The 21471-nt window shown below is 31.1% G+C and overlaps 2 protein-coding genes across 2 annotated transcripts in view; both read left to right on the forward strand.

Moving 5' to 3' along the window:
• Positions 1 to 1091: 1091 nt before the first annotated feature.
• Positions 1092 to 5388, forward strand: LOC143050942 (tight junction protein 2-like). Its single transcript, XM_076224042.1, has 6 exons — positions 1092 to 1161; positions 1729 to 1752; positions 1825 to 1896; positions 3084 to 3169; positions 3616 to 3826; positions 5231 to 5388. Exons 3-6 carry the CDS (start codon positions 1860 to 1862, stop codon positions 5386 to 5388), a joined length of 492 nt encoding a protein of 163 aa, XP_076080157.1. The 5' UTR covers positions 1092 to 1161; positions 1729 to 1752; positions 1825 to 1859.
• Positions 5389 to 7077: 1689 nt separating this feature from the next.
• Positions 7078 to 21471, forward strand: part of LOC143052944 (uncharacterized) — a 30070-nt gene continuing 15676 nt past the window's right edge. The window contains exons 1-4 of the mRNA XM_076226126.1: positions 7078 to 7436; positions 12486 to 12638; positions 15944 to 16087; positions 19223 to 19357. Of these exons, the coding sequence (XP_076082241.1) occupies positions 7327 to 7436; positions 12486 to 12638; positions 15944 to 16087; positions 19223 to 19357 (542 nt within the window). The 5' untranslated portion in view covers positions 7078 to 7326. The remainder of the gene's footprint in view (positions 7437 to 12485; positions 12639 to 15943; positions 16088 to 19222; positions 19358 to 21471) is intronic.

Below are 21471 nucleotides of genomic sequence, written 5' to 3' on the forward strand. Positions count from 1 at the left end.
AATCTAAAAATGTACTTAGATTCTTGATTATTGGCCCAGTTTTCAAGTTGGTCCAAATCGGGGTCCAAAATTAAACTTTGTTTGATTTCATCAAAAATTGAATAAAGGGGTTCTTTGATATGCCAAATCTAACTGTGTATGTAGATTCTTCATTTTTGGTCCTGTTTTCAAATTGGTCTACATTAAAGTCCAAAGGGTCCAAAATTAAACTTAGTTTGATTTTAACAAAAAATGAAATCTTAGGGTTCTTTGATATGCTGAATCCAAACATGTACTTAGATTTTTGATTATGGGCCCATTTTTCAAGTTGGTCCAAATCAGGATCTAAAATTATTATATTAAGTATTGTGCAATAGCAAGTCTTTTCAATTGCAAAGTATTGCACAATGGCAAGAAATATCTAATTGCACAATATTGTGAAATAGCAATATTTTTTTAAAATTAGAGTTATCTTTCTTTGTCCAGAATAGTAAGCAAGAAATATCTAATTGCAAAATATTGTGCAATAGCAAGATTTTTTTTTTAATTGGAGTTATCTTTCTTTGTCCAGAATCAACTTAAATCTTTGTTATATACAATATACAATGTATGTTCACTTTTTACGACCAACTGATAAATTAAAATAATCTTTACCATTCAGTGATAACAAGCATTTTTTTTTACACCTTAAAATTTTATGATGTATTTAAATGAGTAGTTATTGTTGCAAACTCCATTAGAAATTTTAATTGAGATTAGTTTTGGAATAAGGGAAAGGGGGATGTGATTAAAAAAATTGGGTTCAATTTTTCTCATTTGAAATTTCATAAATAAAAAGAAAATTTCTTCAAACATTTTTTTGAGAGGATTAATATTCAACAGCATAGTGAATTGCTCTAAGAGAAAACAAAAATTTTAAGTTCATTAGAACACATTCATTCTGTGTCAGAAACCTATGCTGTGTCAACTATTTAATCACAATCCAAATTTAGAGCTGAATCCAGCTTGAATGTTGTGTCCATACTTGCCCCAACCGTTCAGGGTTCAACCTCTGCGGTCGTATAAAGCTACGCCCTGCGGAGCATCTGGTTTTATGTTGTTTCATTTTCTGTTTTTTTTTTCTTTTAACAGCTAATCTGACAACAAAGTTTCCAGCTTATGAGAAAGTTCTGATAAGTGATGGTGAGAAATTTTGTTTTTGTCGTTATCTCGTCACTAATAAAACAATCTTTAGTTTAATGGTTTGAAGTTTGATATATTTAGTATTCCTAAAAACTAAAAATGGACAATCAAGATACAAAAGATACAAAGTGAAACTGACATCACCATAGCAAAGAACAAACAACAACTACTGAACATCAGATTTTAGAATTATACAAATAACACATGCAGTCATAGAGTTCCTCACAATTGTTTTCAGTCAATCAAAATTACAGATTCTAATGAAACATAAAGTCAAAGTCGCAAGATTTAATTTTTTTTATAAAATCCAAAATCTGGATTGTCATCAACACACAAAAAAAGAATATAATAAATGATATACATAGAATAACTATATAAGTATAAAATCTGGATTGTCATCAACACACAAAAAAAGAACATAAAAAATGATATATATGAAATAATTATATATGTATAAAATAGTGTAATTCTCATTCCCCCCCCCCCCCATGCAATATGAATAAATTGAAAACATACATGCATTGTAATTATATTTGAATATAAGTTAAAACATTTTTCTATTTACAGTAAACTTTGTTCGTCCAGTTGTGAAAACATACATGCATTGTAATTATATTTGAATATAAGTTAAAACATTTTTCTATTTACAGTAAACTTTGTTCGTATTTGGTGCTTTGTCTGATGTAGCTAGAGAGAAAATGTTGATGGAATACCCAGATAGATTTGAATCACCTCGTAAGTATAACAAAGTAATTGTGAATACCAGCACATTTCTCTCAAGGACCACCAAGGTAAAAAAAAATCAAAAAATCTGCTGGTGAAGCACTCTCTTAAGATGGTACCCAGCACTTTCATTAAAACTAATTTGGCTCGTTTAATTTTCATAAAATTTTGTCAAAGTATTTACTTTGAGACCTTTATTAAAATATTTAAAATTTAAAAAATTTTGAACCAACCGTTTTGTCAGAAAAAATACACTTGTTATATAGCAATTTGACAAACACCAATTTTGATCATTGAGAAGCTTATTATTCCTTTTACAACACAACTTAATTAAAACGTTTAGCTGATTTTACAGAGTTACCTCCCTGTAGTGTTAGGTACCACCTTAATTCTAATCTTCCAAACTACGAAATCTAATTTTCCAAAATATGAAATCACAACAAAAATACAAGGTACACATTTTTGTCAAGAGTAAAAGTTGAAATTAAATAGTTAAGGTTACAGGAAAAACTGTTAACAAAAAACTTCTATTAAATTAAAGACGTGGGAGTTGCTATTTTGAGAAATCTATCCTGTCACAACTTTAATAATAGTTAATATATCCCCTGAAAAATCTAACCATTATACAAATTCAGAATAAAATGTTGACAGACACTTAGACATCATGATACAGGGACTATTTTAATTTGTTTTTTAACATTCTTTGCCGTCAAATACTGATGATGTTTTCGTCTCTCACTCATTGCTGATGACCTTTGTTTATGCCATATTTGACCTAAACAAAAATATGTCTAAATGAACGTCTTTTTCAGAATGAACTTAATATTTATAAGGTGTATTCAAATATATTGGAAAAAAATAGAACTCCTAAACGAACAAAAAACTTGCACACATTTAAGAAATAATATTAAGATTGGTTAGGGATGACATCAAAAAATCAATAAAGGATTCAAAAGGTTTGGGGGTGGGGGTCAAAATTGTTGCAAGTTTTGTTTAATTGACATCAATTTTATATATATCCTATTTGGTCAATAAATTTTTCCCAAATAAGTTAAGAGGCGGGTAGGGGGGTCAGTGAAAAAACTATATGAATCTAGTTTTTTATCCTACTTTTGATGTCGTCCCTTACTTGGTCAATATTTTGCATTACTTGATTTCTTGGATTAGTTGTTTTATAATAATTGTGGTTTTTTTTGCAGAACAAGACAACCATGGGTCAGAAGACGAGAAGAAAACAAGATCTGGTATTATAAGACTTGGTGCAATCAAAGAAATTATCAATAAGGTGTGTCACAGATTCTTTTAACTATGATATGTATTTACATATTAGTAAACATTTCAGTGATTAAGAATCAGTGTCATTGATAGACTAGACTGAATATATTCTTGAAATAATTTATAAAAGCCTGTTCTAAAATTAGATTTTTGTACAAATCTCTGATGGAAAAAATCCCATTGCAAACCAAAGTGATGATTTTTTTTTTAATTTAAAAAAAAAATTGTTTTTGCTTTTTTTTTTTAAATATATAAGATATGACACTATTACATGTACTGCTAACAAAGTAAAGAATTATTTTATTTTAAAAGAAAACAATGTCTCTTACATGTTACCCTTGGACAACATTGACAAATTAAATAATTGATATGATTAGTTTTGTTTGTCAGACAGAACAATCAATATTGAGAAATTGTTGACTTGAACTTATAATTTGTATTCTTTTTATTTTCCAGAGAAAACATTGCCTGTTAGACGTGACACCTAACAATGTTGACAAACTAAATTATGCACAGTATTATCCGATCGTCATCTTCCTAAAAGCAGAGAGTAAAAACGTTGTCAAAGAATCTCGGTCTCGCCTGGCTAAAGGTTCAAGTAAAAACCCAAAGAAACTTTATGAGCAAAGTTTGAAGTTGGAGAAAATGTACAGTCACCTCTTTACTGGTAGGTTATAAGGAATAACAGTACTGTGTTTAAAAATTTGTCACCATCAATTGCTGATTTGATAGTTGTAAATGTAGTATTACAGGCCACTCTGTACTGGATATTTCTGTTTAAATGAAATAACAACAGAAACAACAACAACAACAACAATACTTTAATTTAAGAGGGTTACACAGTTAGCTATATAACTAATCTTCCCTAAGGCCTTCATCATGAAAAATCAAACAAAATGCAAACAAAATGCAAACATATACATTGCATAGATTAGTATATAATTTAATTTTGGATGTAACGCGTTTCTGATTGGCTGACGTCGTTTTGTTTATCAGCCCTGAAGCATAATTTTGTCATGTGACCGTGACGTCATCAACATATACATTGCATACATTAGTATAATAATATTCAGTACAACTTGATAAAATGTGATGAAAAAATAAACATGATGACATAATCAGTTTTTGATATTATTTATACAGCTAGGTTGATTTCAATAAATGATCTGTTATTTTGTATTTGAAAGAATTAACATTTGTAAAAATGAAATAGTTTAAATCTTCCTTGAAATGTTATCTGTGATTATATAGATATAAAAAGATGGGTATGAGTGCCAATGAGACAACTCTCCATCAAAGTCACAATTTGTAAAGAAAAAACCATTATAAGTCACAGTATTGTCTTCAACATGGAGCCTTGGCTCACACCAAACAGCAAGCTACAAAGGGCATCAAATATGATTAGTGTAAAACCATTCAAACGGGTAAACCAATGGTCTAATCTATATAAAAAAAATGAGAAACAAGAAACAATTATGAGCAACATTAAAAAAAAACGACAACTATTGAACATCAGATTCCTGACTTAGGATATGTACAAACAAATGCAGCAGGTTTAAACATTTGAATAAGTACCAACCTTCACCCTTACCTGAAAGAATAGTGTAACATCACAACATAGACATTATATATCAATTAATCAATTAGCTCTATAAGATATCAGAAAGAGGCTCCTGATTCTGAAACTGACAACTGACTACTAACTTTTGAGGATATGTTTATATTTAATTTTTATAGATTGAGGAAAAATCATATTATATATCATCAATACTTTATTTTTTGGTCTTGATTAATTCAGTTGAAATGTTTAGAAGAAATTTTGTTGACAACAAATATTTGTTACTTACCTGTACCCATAAAATCTACAAATATTGATACTCCACAAATAATATTAAATCAACAGTTTCTGTTGATCAGATTTCTATGTATTATTATAGTGATAGAAATTTTTTCATTTAGTCCTAAAAAAAACCCAAAAAAACAAAAAATGTATCATATAAAAATTGTAACTTTGAACATGGTTTATAAAACTTTAATTTAATTAATAATTATTTTCATTAAATATAAACAGGTGCAGTTGTACAGAATAACACAGATATTTGGTTTAGAAGGGTATTGGAAGTTATTGAGGTGCAGCAGAAACAACAGATCTGGATGTCAGAGGGACAAGTGAGTTATTTCCCATTATATTTATACAGTGAAACCTGTTTGAACCAAACCTCTTCGTGACTTAGGATTTTTTTCGGTTTTAGCCGTTGTTCAGTTTTATCGGGTTCACAACGTACATAATTTGATATGACGGTGCTTATGAACATGTTTGGTTTAGACAGGTTTTTTGTTATGCTCCACCTACGATAGAAGAGGGGCATTATGTTTTCTGGTCTGTGCGTCCGTTCGTTCGTCCGTCCGTCCGTCTGTCCCGCTTCAGGTTAAAGTTTTTGGTCAAGGCAGTTTTTGATGAAGTTGAAGTCCAATCGACTTCAAACTTAGTATACATGTTCCCTATGATATGATCTTTTTAATTTTAATGCCAAATTAGAGGGTTTACCCCAATTTCACGGTCCACTGAACATAGAAAATGATAGTGCGAGTGGGGCATTCATGTACTGGGGACACATTCTTGTTTAGGCAGGTTTCACTGTATAATTAAAAGTTTGCTGCCTCAGGTTATAAGTGCTCTCTCCAGATACTGTGACTACCTCCACCAGTGTAGGCTAACAAACAAACATAGGAATAACACGTATTATAAAAAATAGGCGAATTCTTTTTAGCAAGGTTATATTTTGTGTTGCTTGTACTGAACTCTTTTAACCATCTTAAAATATAAGCAACAGCATATTTTCACTTTATTCCCTGATACAAAAATTAGTGAAAACAAACTCTTAATGAAAATTTTCCACATGACAATATTTATCTTTGATTGACAATGAATGCTGTTATCCTGAATAACCTCATAGAAGTAACCATAGTAACATTTTGTGTTTAGATATAAAGGAAGATGACTAATGTATCATGTCAGGACTCATCTAAACAAGAAACTTTTGGTTTGAATCATCATAATAATTGAGCATTTTTTACAATAGATATTTTGGACATTTGTGACCGCTTTTTTTAGATTTGACCTTGAATGTTGACCTTCAGCTGTCTGCTGGATTACTTTATGTCATTTGGTTTCTGTCTTGTTGCCATCTTCATAATGTCTCCTCTACTCATATTGGTTCTGAAATAAGTGCGTCAAATCAAAATATCTTCCTCTGCAGTGATCTCCCTTGATCAGCTTGTATATAGCTTAATATCAAATTTGTTTATTGCTTTTCCATTATTTCAAAATTTTGATGTTTTATTCACTGCCAGACTTATACACACCCAAATGTTATTTATAGATCACATCACCTTTTATTTCATATTGTATATAATATTTTATATCTGTATACATATATGAACTCAAATCTTAATTAAACTTTGAGTAAAAAACTTCAAATATGATTATATAATTTATAGATTTACATTTTAATTAGAGATAAACCATGAAAGTTGGTACCATATGAACAAAATTATATCCACAGTATATCTATAGTACTACAGAAAGCGACCAATTTCAATGAAATCTTCTATATTACTTAAAATAAGGTCAGTAACTTCATTGTTATACAGGGATTTTTAAATACTACCAAATTCAAACCAGGCTTAAAATAAGTTTAATTTAGTCATGGATCCGTGATGTCAGGGATATCTACCAGTATATATATATATATATATATATATCTGAAATTTATTTTGTGTATTATACTGTGAATATATAGTTATTCTATTGGTAAAAGCCGTATTTCAAGGAAATGAATTTGAAGACAAATTAAAGTGTATTAGCATCACATTCATGTATTTGCTTAGCTTAATTTGTATTTATGCTTTTTATTTCCAATAAGCTTTATTCACTGCTTTTGCAGATCTTATAACTATAATGATGGTAGCGCATACGCCACAGTAAACAAACCTGATCGTTACCATAACGATGAAAATCCATATGATTATGTCGTACCTAGATCTGGTTACCCACGACAACAGCAAACAGCACCGCCACCTCATCAAAGCCATTATGCTAAACCTTTCACAGGAAGTCCCAATAGGGGAGGTAACTCTGGCAGATATTTTGAGAATCAAATTTACATGGACACTAAAGATTTAGAAAAACTGAAATCTGTTCAGCCTGATCATCGTGGCAACCAGGAATATTACTCACGTGACCCTGGATATGTTAGTCCAGGAGATCGACCAAGGTGAGAATTTTGACCTTGAACTTTGACACTTATGGCTGCTTTCACTCAGTACTTACAAGGATAGTTAACTGATTATTTTGACTGAAATAACACAGGTTTTTGGTTGTCATACTAAAATCACACATTTTTTAATTATTTTTGAAATTCTTACTTTAATATTCTCCATCATTAATCCTAGGGTAAATACAGATTTAAATTGAAAATATCTTCAATCTTATTGGCCTAGAGCAAATACAGATTTAAATTGAAAATATCTTCAATCTTATTGGCTTAGAGTAAATACAGATTTAAATTGAGAATAGTTTCAATCTTATTAGCTTATTTCAGTATTTTTAAATAATAGAAAGTAATACAATTTTTACACAATATTTTTTTTTAATGGTTTTCATATCCTTTAATTGTATTTTATCTTGAAATATAGATCTCTTGCCATTTTATCTTAAGATATCTTTAAAATGACAAGCATATTAATTGACAGTAACTTTTTGTTAGACATCTTAATATGTAATGATAAACACAATAGGAAATTCAAACCAAAATTTGATTTAGAACAATTTGAAATATTTACATGATCTCTGAAAAGTATTTTTAAAAATAACAAAATATAACATGTATAAACATTTTACGCATCACATATTTCATATGGTTTACATCACCATAATCAATACTGTTTGTACACTTAAATGGTACATTGCTGTTTTATGTGTCTTTTTTTGGTTGTTGGCTGTACTAACATTCTATCAATACAATGTATCTACCTTTTGTTTCTTGCAGTAGATTAGAATAGCATGGCCCTCTCATCTCATGACCGCTGCATGCTTGTTATAATACTGGAGTCAGTGCACAAGTCACCTCCCTTTATAAGAGTTATCTACCCTAGACAGTGATGAATTTTCTCCCATGTATAGCATGGCCCTCTCATCTCATGATAGCTGTATGCTTGTTATAATACTGGAGTCAGTGCACAAGTAACCTCCTTTTATCTCCCCTAGAATGTGAAGAATATAAATTACCTCCCCTGTATATTGACTTACCTCCCCCTTGTAACTGATATTGATAATCAACCAATATAACACTTTGTAAGTTATAGCTGTTCTGGAAAAAAATGTAAGAATGTAGGATTTCAGAATTTATTATAGGATTGATGAGGAAAACATTCAATTTTTAGGACTTTACAACTCTTCAAATTTTATTTTTTAATTTAACAACTTTCAAAATATTGTAAGTAATAAGAACTTAAGATTAACTGCTTAATTGATATTAATCATGAGCAACAGGAAGGGTGCCACATGTGGAGCAGGATATGCTTACCCTTCCGGAGCATCTGGGCTCACACCAGGTTCTTCTTGTGATTGGATTGTTAAGTCTTTAGTTTCATGAGCAACAGGAAGGGTGCCACATGTGGAGCAGGATATGCTTACCCTTCCGGAGCATCTGGGCTCACACCAGGTTCTTCTTGTGATTGGATTGTTAAGTCTTTAGTTTCATGAGCAACAGGAAGGGTACCACATGTGGAGCAGGATATGCTTACCCTTCCGGAGCATCTGGGCTCACACCAGGTTCTTCTTGTGATTGGATTGTTAAGTCTTTAGTTTCATGAGCAACAGGAAGGGTGCCACATGTGGAGCAGGATATGCTTACCCTTCCGGAGCATCTGGGCTCTCACCAGGTTCTTATTGTGATTGTTAAGTCTTTAGTTTCCTTGTAATTGATATCTATCATGAGCAACAGGAAGGGTGCCATATGTGGAGCAGGATATGCTTACCCTTCCGGAGCATCTGGGCTCACACCAGGAAGGGTGCCACATGTGGAGCAGGATATGCTTACCCTTCCGGAGCATCTGGGCTCACACCAGGTTCTTATTGTGATGATTAAGTCTCTAGTTTCCTTGTAATTTTTTAACTTATTAGTTTGGGTATTTTGTTATGATATTGTTGATCTTTCTTCATATTATTAGTTTTGTTATGATATTGTTGATCTTTCTTCATATTATTAGTTTTGTTATGATATTGTTGATCTCTTCTTCATATTATTAGTTTTGTTATGATATTGTTGATCTTTCTTCATATTATTAGTTTTGCTTGTTTCTTCGATATCTGTCACAAAGATGGGTGTAGTCCATTTTTCTACTTTGACTAAGTTTGGTGCATTAGAAATGAAAAGTGAAAAAGATTCTAAACACTAAAAAAAATAATATTCTGACAAAAGATAGGAATTGTGTTTGTGTATGAAACTTTAACATATATGTTACTTAGCAACAGAACTTGTTTACTAAGCAACAGAACATAGGTTACTAAGCAACAGAACATAGATCTATTTATAGATTGTCGATGCCTAATTTTGGACTCTTCCATTTGTAAAGTATGTAACTTCATCCAGCAGTCATGATCAAAACCACAGCAAACGAAGGCCATGCTTTTCTCCTCAAATATTTCAATAAAAAAATTGTCCCATTCTTTTTACATCTGACAGTAAATACGACAGTGAATGTTTTCATTATTTTAGATTTCAGTGCATGAAAAAAAGTAAAAATAAGATAACTTTTGTGCAAAATTTCAACATTTCCCATATTTAGAACTTAACTTATTTATAAGTTTTACAAGAAAACTGTGCCATCAAGAAATGGTTGATAAGGTATATTGTCCCTTTATTTGAACCAAAATTGAAAGTAAGGGATAAATTCTACTGTAAGAAAGAAAGTCGATATGTGTATTTATACAGTGTTAATATTTTCTTGTGTATTTCACATTTGTGTAGTGTTCTGTTAACATGAATCGGAACACATCTTCAATACTATTAACATATCAATTCATTTTGGATAATATTAACTTTGTACAATATTATGTAGATTTTAAAGAAGTTTAGATTTTTTTTATTTCATTATTTGGAAAATTTATTATAGATCTGTAAAGGGAACTATTATTTTTACAGATTTATTTGGAAAATGAATATAGGCCTGTAAAGGGAGAAATTATTTAAATATTTAATTAGAGAATGAATATAGGTTTGTAAATTATTTTACCAATTTAATTGGAGAATTAATTACAGGCTTGTAAAGGGAGATATTATTTTACAATTTTATTTGGAGAATTAATTATAGGCCTGTAACGAAGGAACTTATTATACAAATTTATTAAATTTGAGAAAATATTTATGTTAGACATTTTATAATTTCCATATCATATTAAATTTTGATACATATTTTACATATCAGGAATTACATATACAGAGTAAATTTGGCCAGTTAAGACACATACATTTTTTTCACAATTGGTCATATTTATTATTATTTAGAATGGTTGTTTACATTTGGAGAACACCTCCATTTATTAATGAAATACTTATTTTTATATGAAAAAAGATCAAGAATATTTTTGTCTATTTTGACAAACTCAATTGTGTTTTTACATTTAGAAATAAATAATTTTTTTTGGTCCTTTTTGACAATATTTTTTATAAAACTGCTGGTTAGCTTTTTTTCTTAATTTTTTTTTGAAAATTTATATATTATAAGATTCTCAAGTAGTCTTGATACACAAGTTGTTTTTTATATATAGATTGAATGAATTTTATTGTGTACAACTATCTGCTGTTACTATGTGTACATACTGACTTATAAACATAGAAATAACGAAACTTTAATAAAATTTACCAAACTACTCTGTCCTTTTAATCCATCATGACTGCTGGAAAGTTACACAGATTAACACATAGGCAGATCCATGGGGGGACAGGGCCCCCCTTTTGTAGGAAAAATTTGGTTGATTATATAGGGAATGACTGAAGCATGACTGAAGCAGGCTCCCCCTTAGGAAAAGTTCTGGATCTGCCACTGTAACATATTTAGGACCAGGAAGCACTAATGTTAATTAGCATCTAATGTTGTTTAAATTTTAAGTGTTATTTAAATAATTAAAAAAATCAACAGATTTAATTAACACTTAAAATGTAATTGATGTTTAATGTTAATTAAGAGCAACCCATTTCTGGATGTGGCCAAATTGTGTAGTATCTATTTCATTATTTATCAAATGGTTACTCAACTGCATGTTAAAATGCCCCCTGTCTAAATTTAACAAAACTGTATCCTGCAGTGCCCTGTCTTACTTTAACCCTACTGCATCCTTCAGTGCCAAGTCTGAATATAACCCAACTGTATGCTGATATGCCCAGTCTTATTTTAACCCAACCATATGCTGAAGTGCCCAGTCTTATTTTACCCAACTGCATGCTGAAGTGCTCCGTTATGCAATACTTGTCTCCTGTTTTGGTACATTAAGGAGTTTGGTGCTGATTAATGGTAATATCAGTCTCAAACTTTGTGTAGAAGTGACTTGTGGTATACTGTGTACCTTTGTGTCAAGACTATGTCCAGGAACTTGTCAGTTTAGATTTTCCATCTTGATTTTTATATGAAGGACACATTTGTATTTTCTCCCATGTTGGGGTTCCCTGGATTTGTATAGTGTTTGTTTTCAACATAAAGAAAACAATATTATATGTATACTTATACTTCACATTTCTCATAACTAGGTATCAAGGCTTTCCAGAATACATGGTGTTCATTATTATATCAGGGTGATACCTGGTTTATATCTGAGTATGTCAAGTGATTTGTTGTCGAATACCTCATTCAATGTGTTAAGTCAAACATGCTGATCTAAATTAAGTGAATTCTGGGGTGAAGGCCATCTCAATTGAGTCAATTCTGTGATGTTGGGTCATCTTAATTCAGTAAAAACAATTCTTGTTTAAATGCTTTTACACTGGTTATTTTCTGGCCATTTATATTTTTGCTATTCGGTGTGTGCAAACTCTGTTTTGAAGGCTGTACTTTAACCTATAATGGTTTACTTTTTACAAATTGTGAAATGGATAGAGAGTTGTCTCATTGGCACTCCTACAGCATCTTCTTATATCTATATGACTGATTTTTTGTAGAAGAAACGCTCTTCTGGCACAAACATAAAATTTCAATCCTGTTATCTATGATGAGTTTATTGACTATCAGTCAATAGATTAGTTATATCCTTCAGTGTAAAATTTCAGAACTGACGATGAATTAAATTCACTTAAACGAGCTGAATATCGTAAAAGCTGGACTGGTCCCCCAGAAAGACAAACCAGAAAATTTTCATCCTCCGCTAAGTTAGTTACGCCTGGATTTTATGGAGGTCGTTCTAAATCTCAGGAGAACATACGGTAAAGACGAGACTTCTATCACGGAGAATTTGTCATCTGCTGAATAAATTGTTTCTACTGTGGATTCATTAATTTTCATGAGTACCAATTTTTGTGGATTGATGAAAAAATTCTTTTTTAGGGATATTTGATTACTGTATATTAAAAATTATTGCATGCATTTTTTATTGTGATTTTTCAAATTTAAACTAAAATGTGATTTTAATTTTTCAAGATATTGAGAAAAATTTGATTAAATCCATATTAAAAAAAATTGAAATGCAAGTTTAAATTCTAGAAATTATAACCCTGTTGGATTTTTCGCAATAATGAAAACTATCGCAATAATTTCTGAATTTATAGTATGTGGTCAATTCTACACACAAGTCTACAGAAAATTTGTACTTAGTTTCTGAAAATTTCATTCATGGGTAACCTTTTAAACAACAGAATCCATGAAAATTAATATCCTGTGTATAATAATGAATGTACAGTATTAACAATAAAACATGTATACTCAAAGTTAGAAGAAATGCAACACATTCTGTGTCAAGTGGCCTGAATGCAAGAGTTATCTTAATCTAAAAATGTCTTGAAAAAACTCCAAATATGGAACCTGATTAAATAAATTTTGATTTGCACTTTTAATAGAAAATGGTAACTTTGTTCTGAAACCATTAAAATAAACTTTCCTCATTATAATGATGCCACAACAATTTGAGAAGAATTATCTGTCTTACATACCTTTTCACTGTTCAGTATTAGTCCCAGAAAAGATTAATGGATTTAACAGACACTGAATATTTTTGGTGATAAAATAAGATGCCAATAAAGCAACTCTCAAAACAAACATGAATGATTGATACATTTTCAAAACAATAGAAACCAATCCTTTATAATGCTATCATACAACATAAAATTCTCTTTGTAAACAGAATGATATATTCTATTCCCCATCGTGTTGCATTTCTACTAATGTGATATACCATCATAGTGTTTAGATACTTTATTTTGCTGTGACAAATTCTCCCAACAAGAAATAGTCTCAGTTTATTGGATGCTTTGGAATTTGGGCTGGTGTCACATGGTTTGGGTTGGTGTCACATGGTTTTGGCTGGTATCACATGGTTTTACACATTTATTGTACATACCACACATAGAATGTGCATGCAAACTAGAAGGAATGCACTACATTTATAGCATATTTAAAAAAAAAGAAATGAAAAATGTTCTGCATGACAGATTGGCAGTGGAAATTTTGTAAATGAGAAGTTATAAATTTGCTGCATGACTGCATGATGCTGGGTGTAGGTAAAAGATTGGCACAGCCTTTGTATTTTAACAGTACAGTAATCAGACAGATAGAATATTATAGTAAATATCAACAAACATAACAGTAAAATTATTGCATTGTTTTTATTATTGCGAAAAAATCAAACAGGGTTATGATCGCAATAATTTCAAATCACATTTTGAAATTCTTTATATGATTTAAACAGGATTTTCCTCAATATCCCAAAAATTAAAATCACATGTTTTGTCTCAAATGACAAAATTGCAAAAATAGATGCATGCAGTAATTTCTGAATTAACAGTAGTTAAATCAATTCACACACCAAAAAATAAAATTGGGGTATATAGGAATCACCCTGGTCTGTCTGTCTGTCTGTCTGTCTGTGCACATTGTCAGTAAAACCACAAAAATACCAAAGTCTGAGGAAAATTCAAAACGAAAAATTCTTTTTCAAATGGCAAAATCAAAAGCTTAAACACATCAAATGAATGGATAACAACTGTCATATTCTTGACTGGGTACTGATATTTTCTGATGTACAAAATGATGAATCACCTGGTTTTATAGCTAGCTAAACCTTTCACTTGTGTTACAGTCACATAAAATTCCTTAATATTGACAACGTTGTGTGAACAGAACAAACAGACATAATAGATTAAAATGTCAAAAAATGGTTTATACAGACAATAGTGTGTTAATCACTATAAAACAAACATATGTAACAAAGAAACACAAAATTGTGTCTGTTGAACATTTGGATTAATAAATGCATGCCCAAATTTCCATATTTACTGATGCTGATGTTTATAACTGATCTTGAGTCTCTGTGGTATTTATTTTATAGTTACAGGCAATTTGGAAGAGAGCATATCTGGTTATTAAGTCAAAATTGGGAATCTCAGAGCATGTTTAAAACTAACTCGAAGGGAAGCATTTCAAAAGGAGTGAAATGTTACTTTATTGGGGAGGATTTCAATGAATATAAAAATGTTACTTTATAGGGGAGCATCTCAAGAGTATATACATTCAACTTTATAGGGGAGCATCTCAAGAGTATATAAATGTTACTTTATAGGGGAGCATCTCAAGAGTATATAAATGTTACTTTATAGGGGAGCATCTCAAGAGTATTTACCAGTTACTGTATAGGGAAGCATCTGAAGAGTATATAAATGTTTCTTTATGGGGAAGATCACAAGAGCACATACATTAAACAGTTACTTTACAGGGTAGCATCCCAAGAGTATATAATTGTCTTTATGAGGGAGCATCTCATGAGTATTTATTAAAGTGTAACTTTATAGGGGAGCATTTCAAGGGTATATGAATGTTACTTTATACATGTTATAGGGGTAGGATCTAAAGAGTACATAAATGTTTCTTTATGAGGGAGCATCTCAAGAGTATATAAATGTTACTTTATAGGGGAGGATCTCAAGAGTATATAAATGTTACTTTATAGGAGAGGATCTCATGAGTACATAAATGTTACTTTATAGGGGAGGATCTCAAGAATATATAAATGTTTCTTTATGAGGGAGCATCTCAAGATAATACATGTTACTTTAGGCCAAATAAAAATATATGTGTGGTTCCAGTAACCCTACCGTCTCTACTTTTTCGGCTTCAAAATAGCCTACCCTAAAGATTTTATTGTCATTTTGCATTAAGCACTGTTAAAGTCAGAATGTTGCTCCCATAGACTCAATGTAAAAAAAAACCCATAAAATAAAAAAAATCCCTACCTACCTACCCTAACTTTTTTTCAGATGTAACTGGAACCACACATACTTTTTTATATGGCCTTATAGGGGAGGATCTCAAGAGAACAGACATGTTTCTTTATAAAGGAGAACTCAAGAGTTTCTAAATGTTACTTTAAAGGGGAGCATGCTAAGAGTACATAAATGTTTCTTTATAAGGGAGCATCTCTTGAATATATAAATAATTCTTTATGAGGGAGCATCTCAAGAGTACATAAATGTATCTTTATGAGGGAGCATCTCAAGAGTACATAAATGTTTCTTTATAGGGGAGGATCTCAAGATGCTAATGACAGCGATGACAGAGGTAGTGCTTTTGAAGCTTACAGAAAACCACAATTATCAACGTTTGGTAAATCAGACTCTCCCCATAGTCCTGTTGTCTCAACAAACGGACCCATGAAAAATTACAGGTAAATATACAGGCTATACAAATAAAGATGTATATGTAAACATGATATAATTGCATTATGGAGGGAATACACAAATAGTTAATATACATTTTAATGATTGGTGATCCTTCTTCATGTTGAGGAAAACATTTTTTAGCTCACCTGGCCCACAGGGCCAAGTGAGCTTTTCCCATCACTTGGCGTCCGTCGTCCGTCGTCGTTAACTTTTACAAAAATCTTCTACTCTGAAACTACTGGGCCAAATTAAACCAAACTTAGCCACAATCATCATTGGGGTATCTAGTTTAAAAAATGTGTGGCGTGACCCGGCCAACCAACCAAGATGGCCGCCATGGCTAAAAATAGAACATAGGGGTAAAATGCAGTTTTTGGCTTATAACCCAAAGCATTTAGAGCAAATCTGACATGGGGGTCAAGATCTATCTGCCCTCAAATTTTCAGATGAATCCGACAACCTGTTTTTGGGTTGCTGCCCCTGAATTGGTAATTTTAAGGAATTTTTGCTGTTTTTGGTTATTATCTTGAATATTATTATAGATAGAGATAAACTGTAAACAGCAATAATGTTCAGCAAAGTAAGATTTACAAATAAGTCAACATGACCAAAATGGTCAGTTGACCCCTTTAGGAGTTATTGACCTTTATAGTCAATTTTTAACCATTTTTTGTAAATCTTAGTAATCTTTTACAAAAATCTTCTCCTCTGAAACTACTGGGCCAAATTAATTCAAACTTGGCCACAATCATCTTTGGGGTATTTAGTTTAAAAAAATGTGTGGTGTGACCTGGCCAACCAACCAAGATGGCCGCCATGGCTAAAAATAGAACATAGGGGTAAAACACAGTTTTTGGCTTATAACTCAAAAACCAAAGCATTTAGAGCAAATCTGACAATGAGTAAAAGTTTTTATCAGGTCAAGATCTATCTGCCCTGAAATTTTCAGACAAATCGGACAACCCGTTGTTGAGTTGCTGCCCCCGAATTAGTAATTTTAAGGAAATTTTGCAGTTTTTGCTTATTATCTTGAATATTATTATAGATAGAGATAAACTTTAAACAGCAATAATGTTCAGCAAAGTAGGATCTACAAATAAGTCATCATAACTAAAATTGTCAGTTGACCCATTAAGGAGTTATTGCCCTTTATAGTCAATTTTTAACCATTTTTCTAAAATTTTAGTATTCTTTTAAAAAATCTTCTCTGAAACTACTGGGCCAAATATAACCAAACTTGGCCACAATCATCATGAGGGTATCTAGTTTTAAAAATGTGTGGCTTGACCCTGCCAACCAACCAAGATGGATGCCATGGCTAAAAATAGTACATAGGGGCAAAATGTAGATTTTGGCTTATATCTCTGAAACCAAAGCATTTAGAGCAAATCTGACAGGGGATAAATTGTTTATCAGGTCAAGATCTATCTGCCCTGAAATTTTCAGACAAAACAGACAACCTGTTTTTGGGTTGCTGCCCCAGAATTAGTAATTTTAAGGAAATTTTGCAGTTTTTGGTTATTATCTTGAATATTATAATAGATAGAGATAAACTGTAAACAGCAATAATGTTCAGCAAAGTTAGATCTACAAATAAGTCAACATGACCAAATTTTTTAGTTTACCCCTCAAGGAGTTATTGCTCTTTATAGTCATTATTTAACAATTTTCATAAATTTTTGTAAATTTTTGTAAATTTTTAGAAAATATTTTCCATTATAATTACTGGGCCAAGTTCATTATAGATAGAGATAATTGTAGCAATAATAATGTCCAGTAAAGTAAGATCTACATACACATCATGATCACCAAAACACAACTTTGTCATGAATTTATCTGTGTCCATTGTATAATATGCACATAGACCAAGGTGAGCGACACAGACTCTTGAGAGCCTCTAGTTTATAAAATGTACAAATGCAAGAAATTTAAATGTATTACATATGTCAATGCAAAGTTTTGTGAAAGGTTAAACACTCCAAGTTTTGTAATTGTGACTTGTATAAATGTTAGTCAAGGTCATTTAGGTAGCAATCTAACAATGCAAAACAAAATAAATTTAAAAAGAAAATAAAGTCTAAGTTGAAATAAAGATTGGCTGTGAATATCTTGGTAGCTCCTTGTGCCTGGATATTTGTTAAAGTGTCCAAATTTTTCTTTAATTCTGTTTTAGTAAATTTATAACCAAAAGGCCAAGGTAATTTTGGATACAAGGTTTTCTTTATTTCTTCTTTTTTTTTCAAACCTTGCTTCATTGTAGGCCAAATTAAGAAAAATGTTTAAACTATATGACTGCTTTGGAATGGTTTTTTTTACAGTGAATGTCTAATTATCTATATTAAGAGACAGAGTAATTACTTTCTTTATCTATTTGTCTGTGGATACTTTCTTTATCTATTTGTCTGTGGATGGCAGTATAAAATTCTGGAGTTTGATAATATGTTTTTCGTTATTTTGCCTCTGAATTTGTTCACATTAACAACACCATGTGTGCTCTTAGTTTCTGATGATAATTTTCCATCACAAGCATATAGAGTGAATGAAAAATCATTAAAAAACAAAGCAAAAATATACCAACCAAAAAGTGGTTTAATCATAAATATATCTTATATTGTCATAGAATTGAATGTTAATTCTTGTTTTACAATAAAAAAGGATATTTAAATAAAAATGAAAATTCATGTTATGGTAAAATGAACAAAGTTTTAGGTCAAGGACATTTTTTACAGTCCTTACTATGCCTAGGATATAAACACCTTAGACTCATGGTGCTTCTGTATCTGTATAAGGAATTTCCTCCTTCAAAGGATCACTATTGTTTATGGACAGTAATCAATGTGTTATTTTTTGGCATAATATAAAAAAAAAAATAGGTTTGCTAGTAGATTTAGTAAGCATTGTTTTTTTCTGACTTTGCATTTTATAGGGATATTGTTGGATGGAATTCAAATTTTGGTGACAATTTTTTATTTAAATACTTGTTTGTATGCCTTCATTGTATAAACAGGTCACTTAGTAAAATCTAAAGTATAATATTTTAAACACACTAGCAGAATAAAATGTTTAAATGGACAGATTTCCATCTGACATTTTCTATAAATTATTTTAAATGTTTTATACTGTATTTTCTGTCTGTATAGCTCTGAACCTATATCTTCGGGTGAAGGCACTACTACTACTAACCAAAATGCATTGCAACTTCCTGTTGAGTCATGTGACAAGGCTGAAACTCCTCCCCCTGAGAATGAGCCTCAGTCTGAAACTGTTATCAGTGGGTAAGAACCCAGCAACTGAAGATGTTATGTCTGAGTTGCAGAATGTTTGTGCATGTAATGTTTGGCTTGTGATGAAATAATCAGAAATTTTAATTTTAGAAGTTTGCTGCTGGCTTCAAACATTGTATTATGACTGTATTCTGCCAAAATAAGCAATCATCTTCATTATTATAAGCAAAAATTAACTTTTCGAAGAAAAAAAGATAGAAGATTTCAGATCATCAACAAAGTCATGATTCTTTGAAATTTTGATGTCAATTTTGGTACAGATATCTAAGTCTAGTAGTCCAATCCACAAAAGCAAGTTATAATTTCCCATCCACCTTTTTTAATCCATAACTGTCCTATCCCCCTTTTTTAGTCAATTGTTTCCATCATTACAAGTTATCATTATCCCTCTCCTTTGTCCAATATACCTTTGAACTATGTTTTCCACTTCTTGAGAATCTGTTTACAGTTAATTCACAAATTATTGCCTGTATTTATTATTTTTATGCAGTTAAGCTGCATTATGCGAGCACCCTAGATTTGGGTTCTACCCAATAAATGCTGAAATACTTGCCATTGTTATTATCTAGCTCACTACTATGTTATATATAACTAATTGAACACTTTTTTAATACTTTTTATTCTTGATTACAAAAAATATTACCAGAAAAACCTTAAATGATCGTCGATTTATCCAAAAGTTTTGAAGTTACACATAGGAAGTAGTGCTTATTAAGAATCCTTGTGTAGTTCATTATGACTTGTGCTTTTAGCTAAGATGTCAAAGAACAATTGTATGAAATATTTAATCGCCGAAAATCTCTTAAGACAAGTAGTTTAGATTTCCCAAATGGCAAAAGTCGTAGGGATATTGTTTGTCATCAATACGTAGTACAACTACGTCAGTATTCTGTAATCGTAATTCTGCCAATCAAGGCACACCTCCATTCACACAGAGGAAAATGTCAATACGCAATATAACACAATACAACGCGCATCACTTCATATATTAAAATTTTCCGCCACCTCAAGAATTTATGTTACATACACAAAATAAAACATTAGAAAAAACTTTGATAGAAATAAAACTAAAATGTTCTTTGAATACAAAAACAACTCATTCTGGGACCATGTGTGCCCGATATGTACTTGCAAGGCCAATCTTACTAAACTACACTATTAAGCAATTAGAAGTTAGATTTTCTACTGCCTTGCTTATCTATATTAGCTAATAAAGCATAGCGTTTGTTATGCATATTATAAAGCAACTGTCTACACAGGGGTTCCAAAATATTACTGGTTTCCTCAAAAACAGCTCTGTTTGCATTAATGTCTACATAACAGAACGGATTGATGATTAGTTGGATAAGATCGATTGGAAACGAAGTTGCAACTTTGGCTAGGATCAGGCTTCCATTATCTAAGATCTTTGACAAAAGTGGTATTCTTGTCTCTTCTAACTTTTCACACAATAGAATAAAATGTTCCACTGTTTCATCCGCTTTACCACAGAGTTTACAAGTTGGACTTATAAAGTTATTCTTTGAAAATGATGCCTTGTGGGTTTGTAGGATATAGTTCCCAGTTGAAATTTTAAGACGTACAGGAATTTTTCTGATGTCCTTTAGATTTGCATTAACTGATATAGCTAAAGGATGTACAGATCCAATATTATATTTATGGTCCATAAATTTAAGAGTTGAGTAACCTTTTGACTCATCAGTAATTTTAGATGTCCAATAGTCATGAATTTTGGATTTAACTAGCTTTTTCCATTGGAATTTTGATAACGGATTGGTTAAATAAGCATATAAGTCATTAATTTCATATTTTAAACATAATTCCTTGACTTCAATAAACCAGCTGCAACTATTATGAGATTTTATCTGTAACTGTCTTTCGGCTATCCGCCATTCAATTGAATCACAATTCGCTCTAGATATGTTTCCAAAAAGATTGATAGCTTTGACGTGGATTTCAGCTTCTATAGGGAGTAAACCAGATAAAGTATAAACTGCAGAATCTGCTACGTTAGAATTTAAAGACAGAATTTGTTTGATCCATTTTTTATATTGAATAGATATATTATTTAGTATTTTTCCTTTAGGTAATAAAATTTCCAAACC

The sequence above is a fragment of the Mytilus galloprovincialis genome, chromosome 11, assembly GCF_965363235.1.
Source record: "Mytilus galloprovincialis chromosome 11, xbMytGall1.hap1.1, whole genome shotgun sequence".
Classification (NCBI taxonomy): domain Eukaryota; kingdom Metazoa; phylum Mollusca; class Bivalvia; order Mytilida; family Mytilidae; genus Mytilus; species Mytilus galloprovincialis.

Bases quoted from the DNA above. Each gene is read 5' to 3' on its own strand.
- LOC143050942 (XM_076224042.1), top strand. From the start codon at position 1,860: ATGTTGATGGAATACCCAGATAGATTTGAATCACCTC. The intron at 1,897-3,083 runs GTAAGTATAACA...TTTTTTTTGCAG, and splicing joins AGATAGATTTGAATCACCTC to AACAAGACAACCATGGGTCA. The intron at 3,827-5,230 runs GTAGGTTATAAG...AAATATAAACAG, and splicing joins GTACAGTCACCTCTTTACTG to GTGCAGTTGTACAGAATAAC.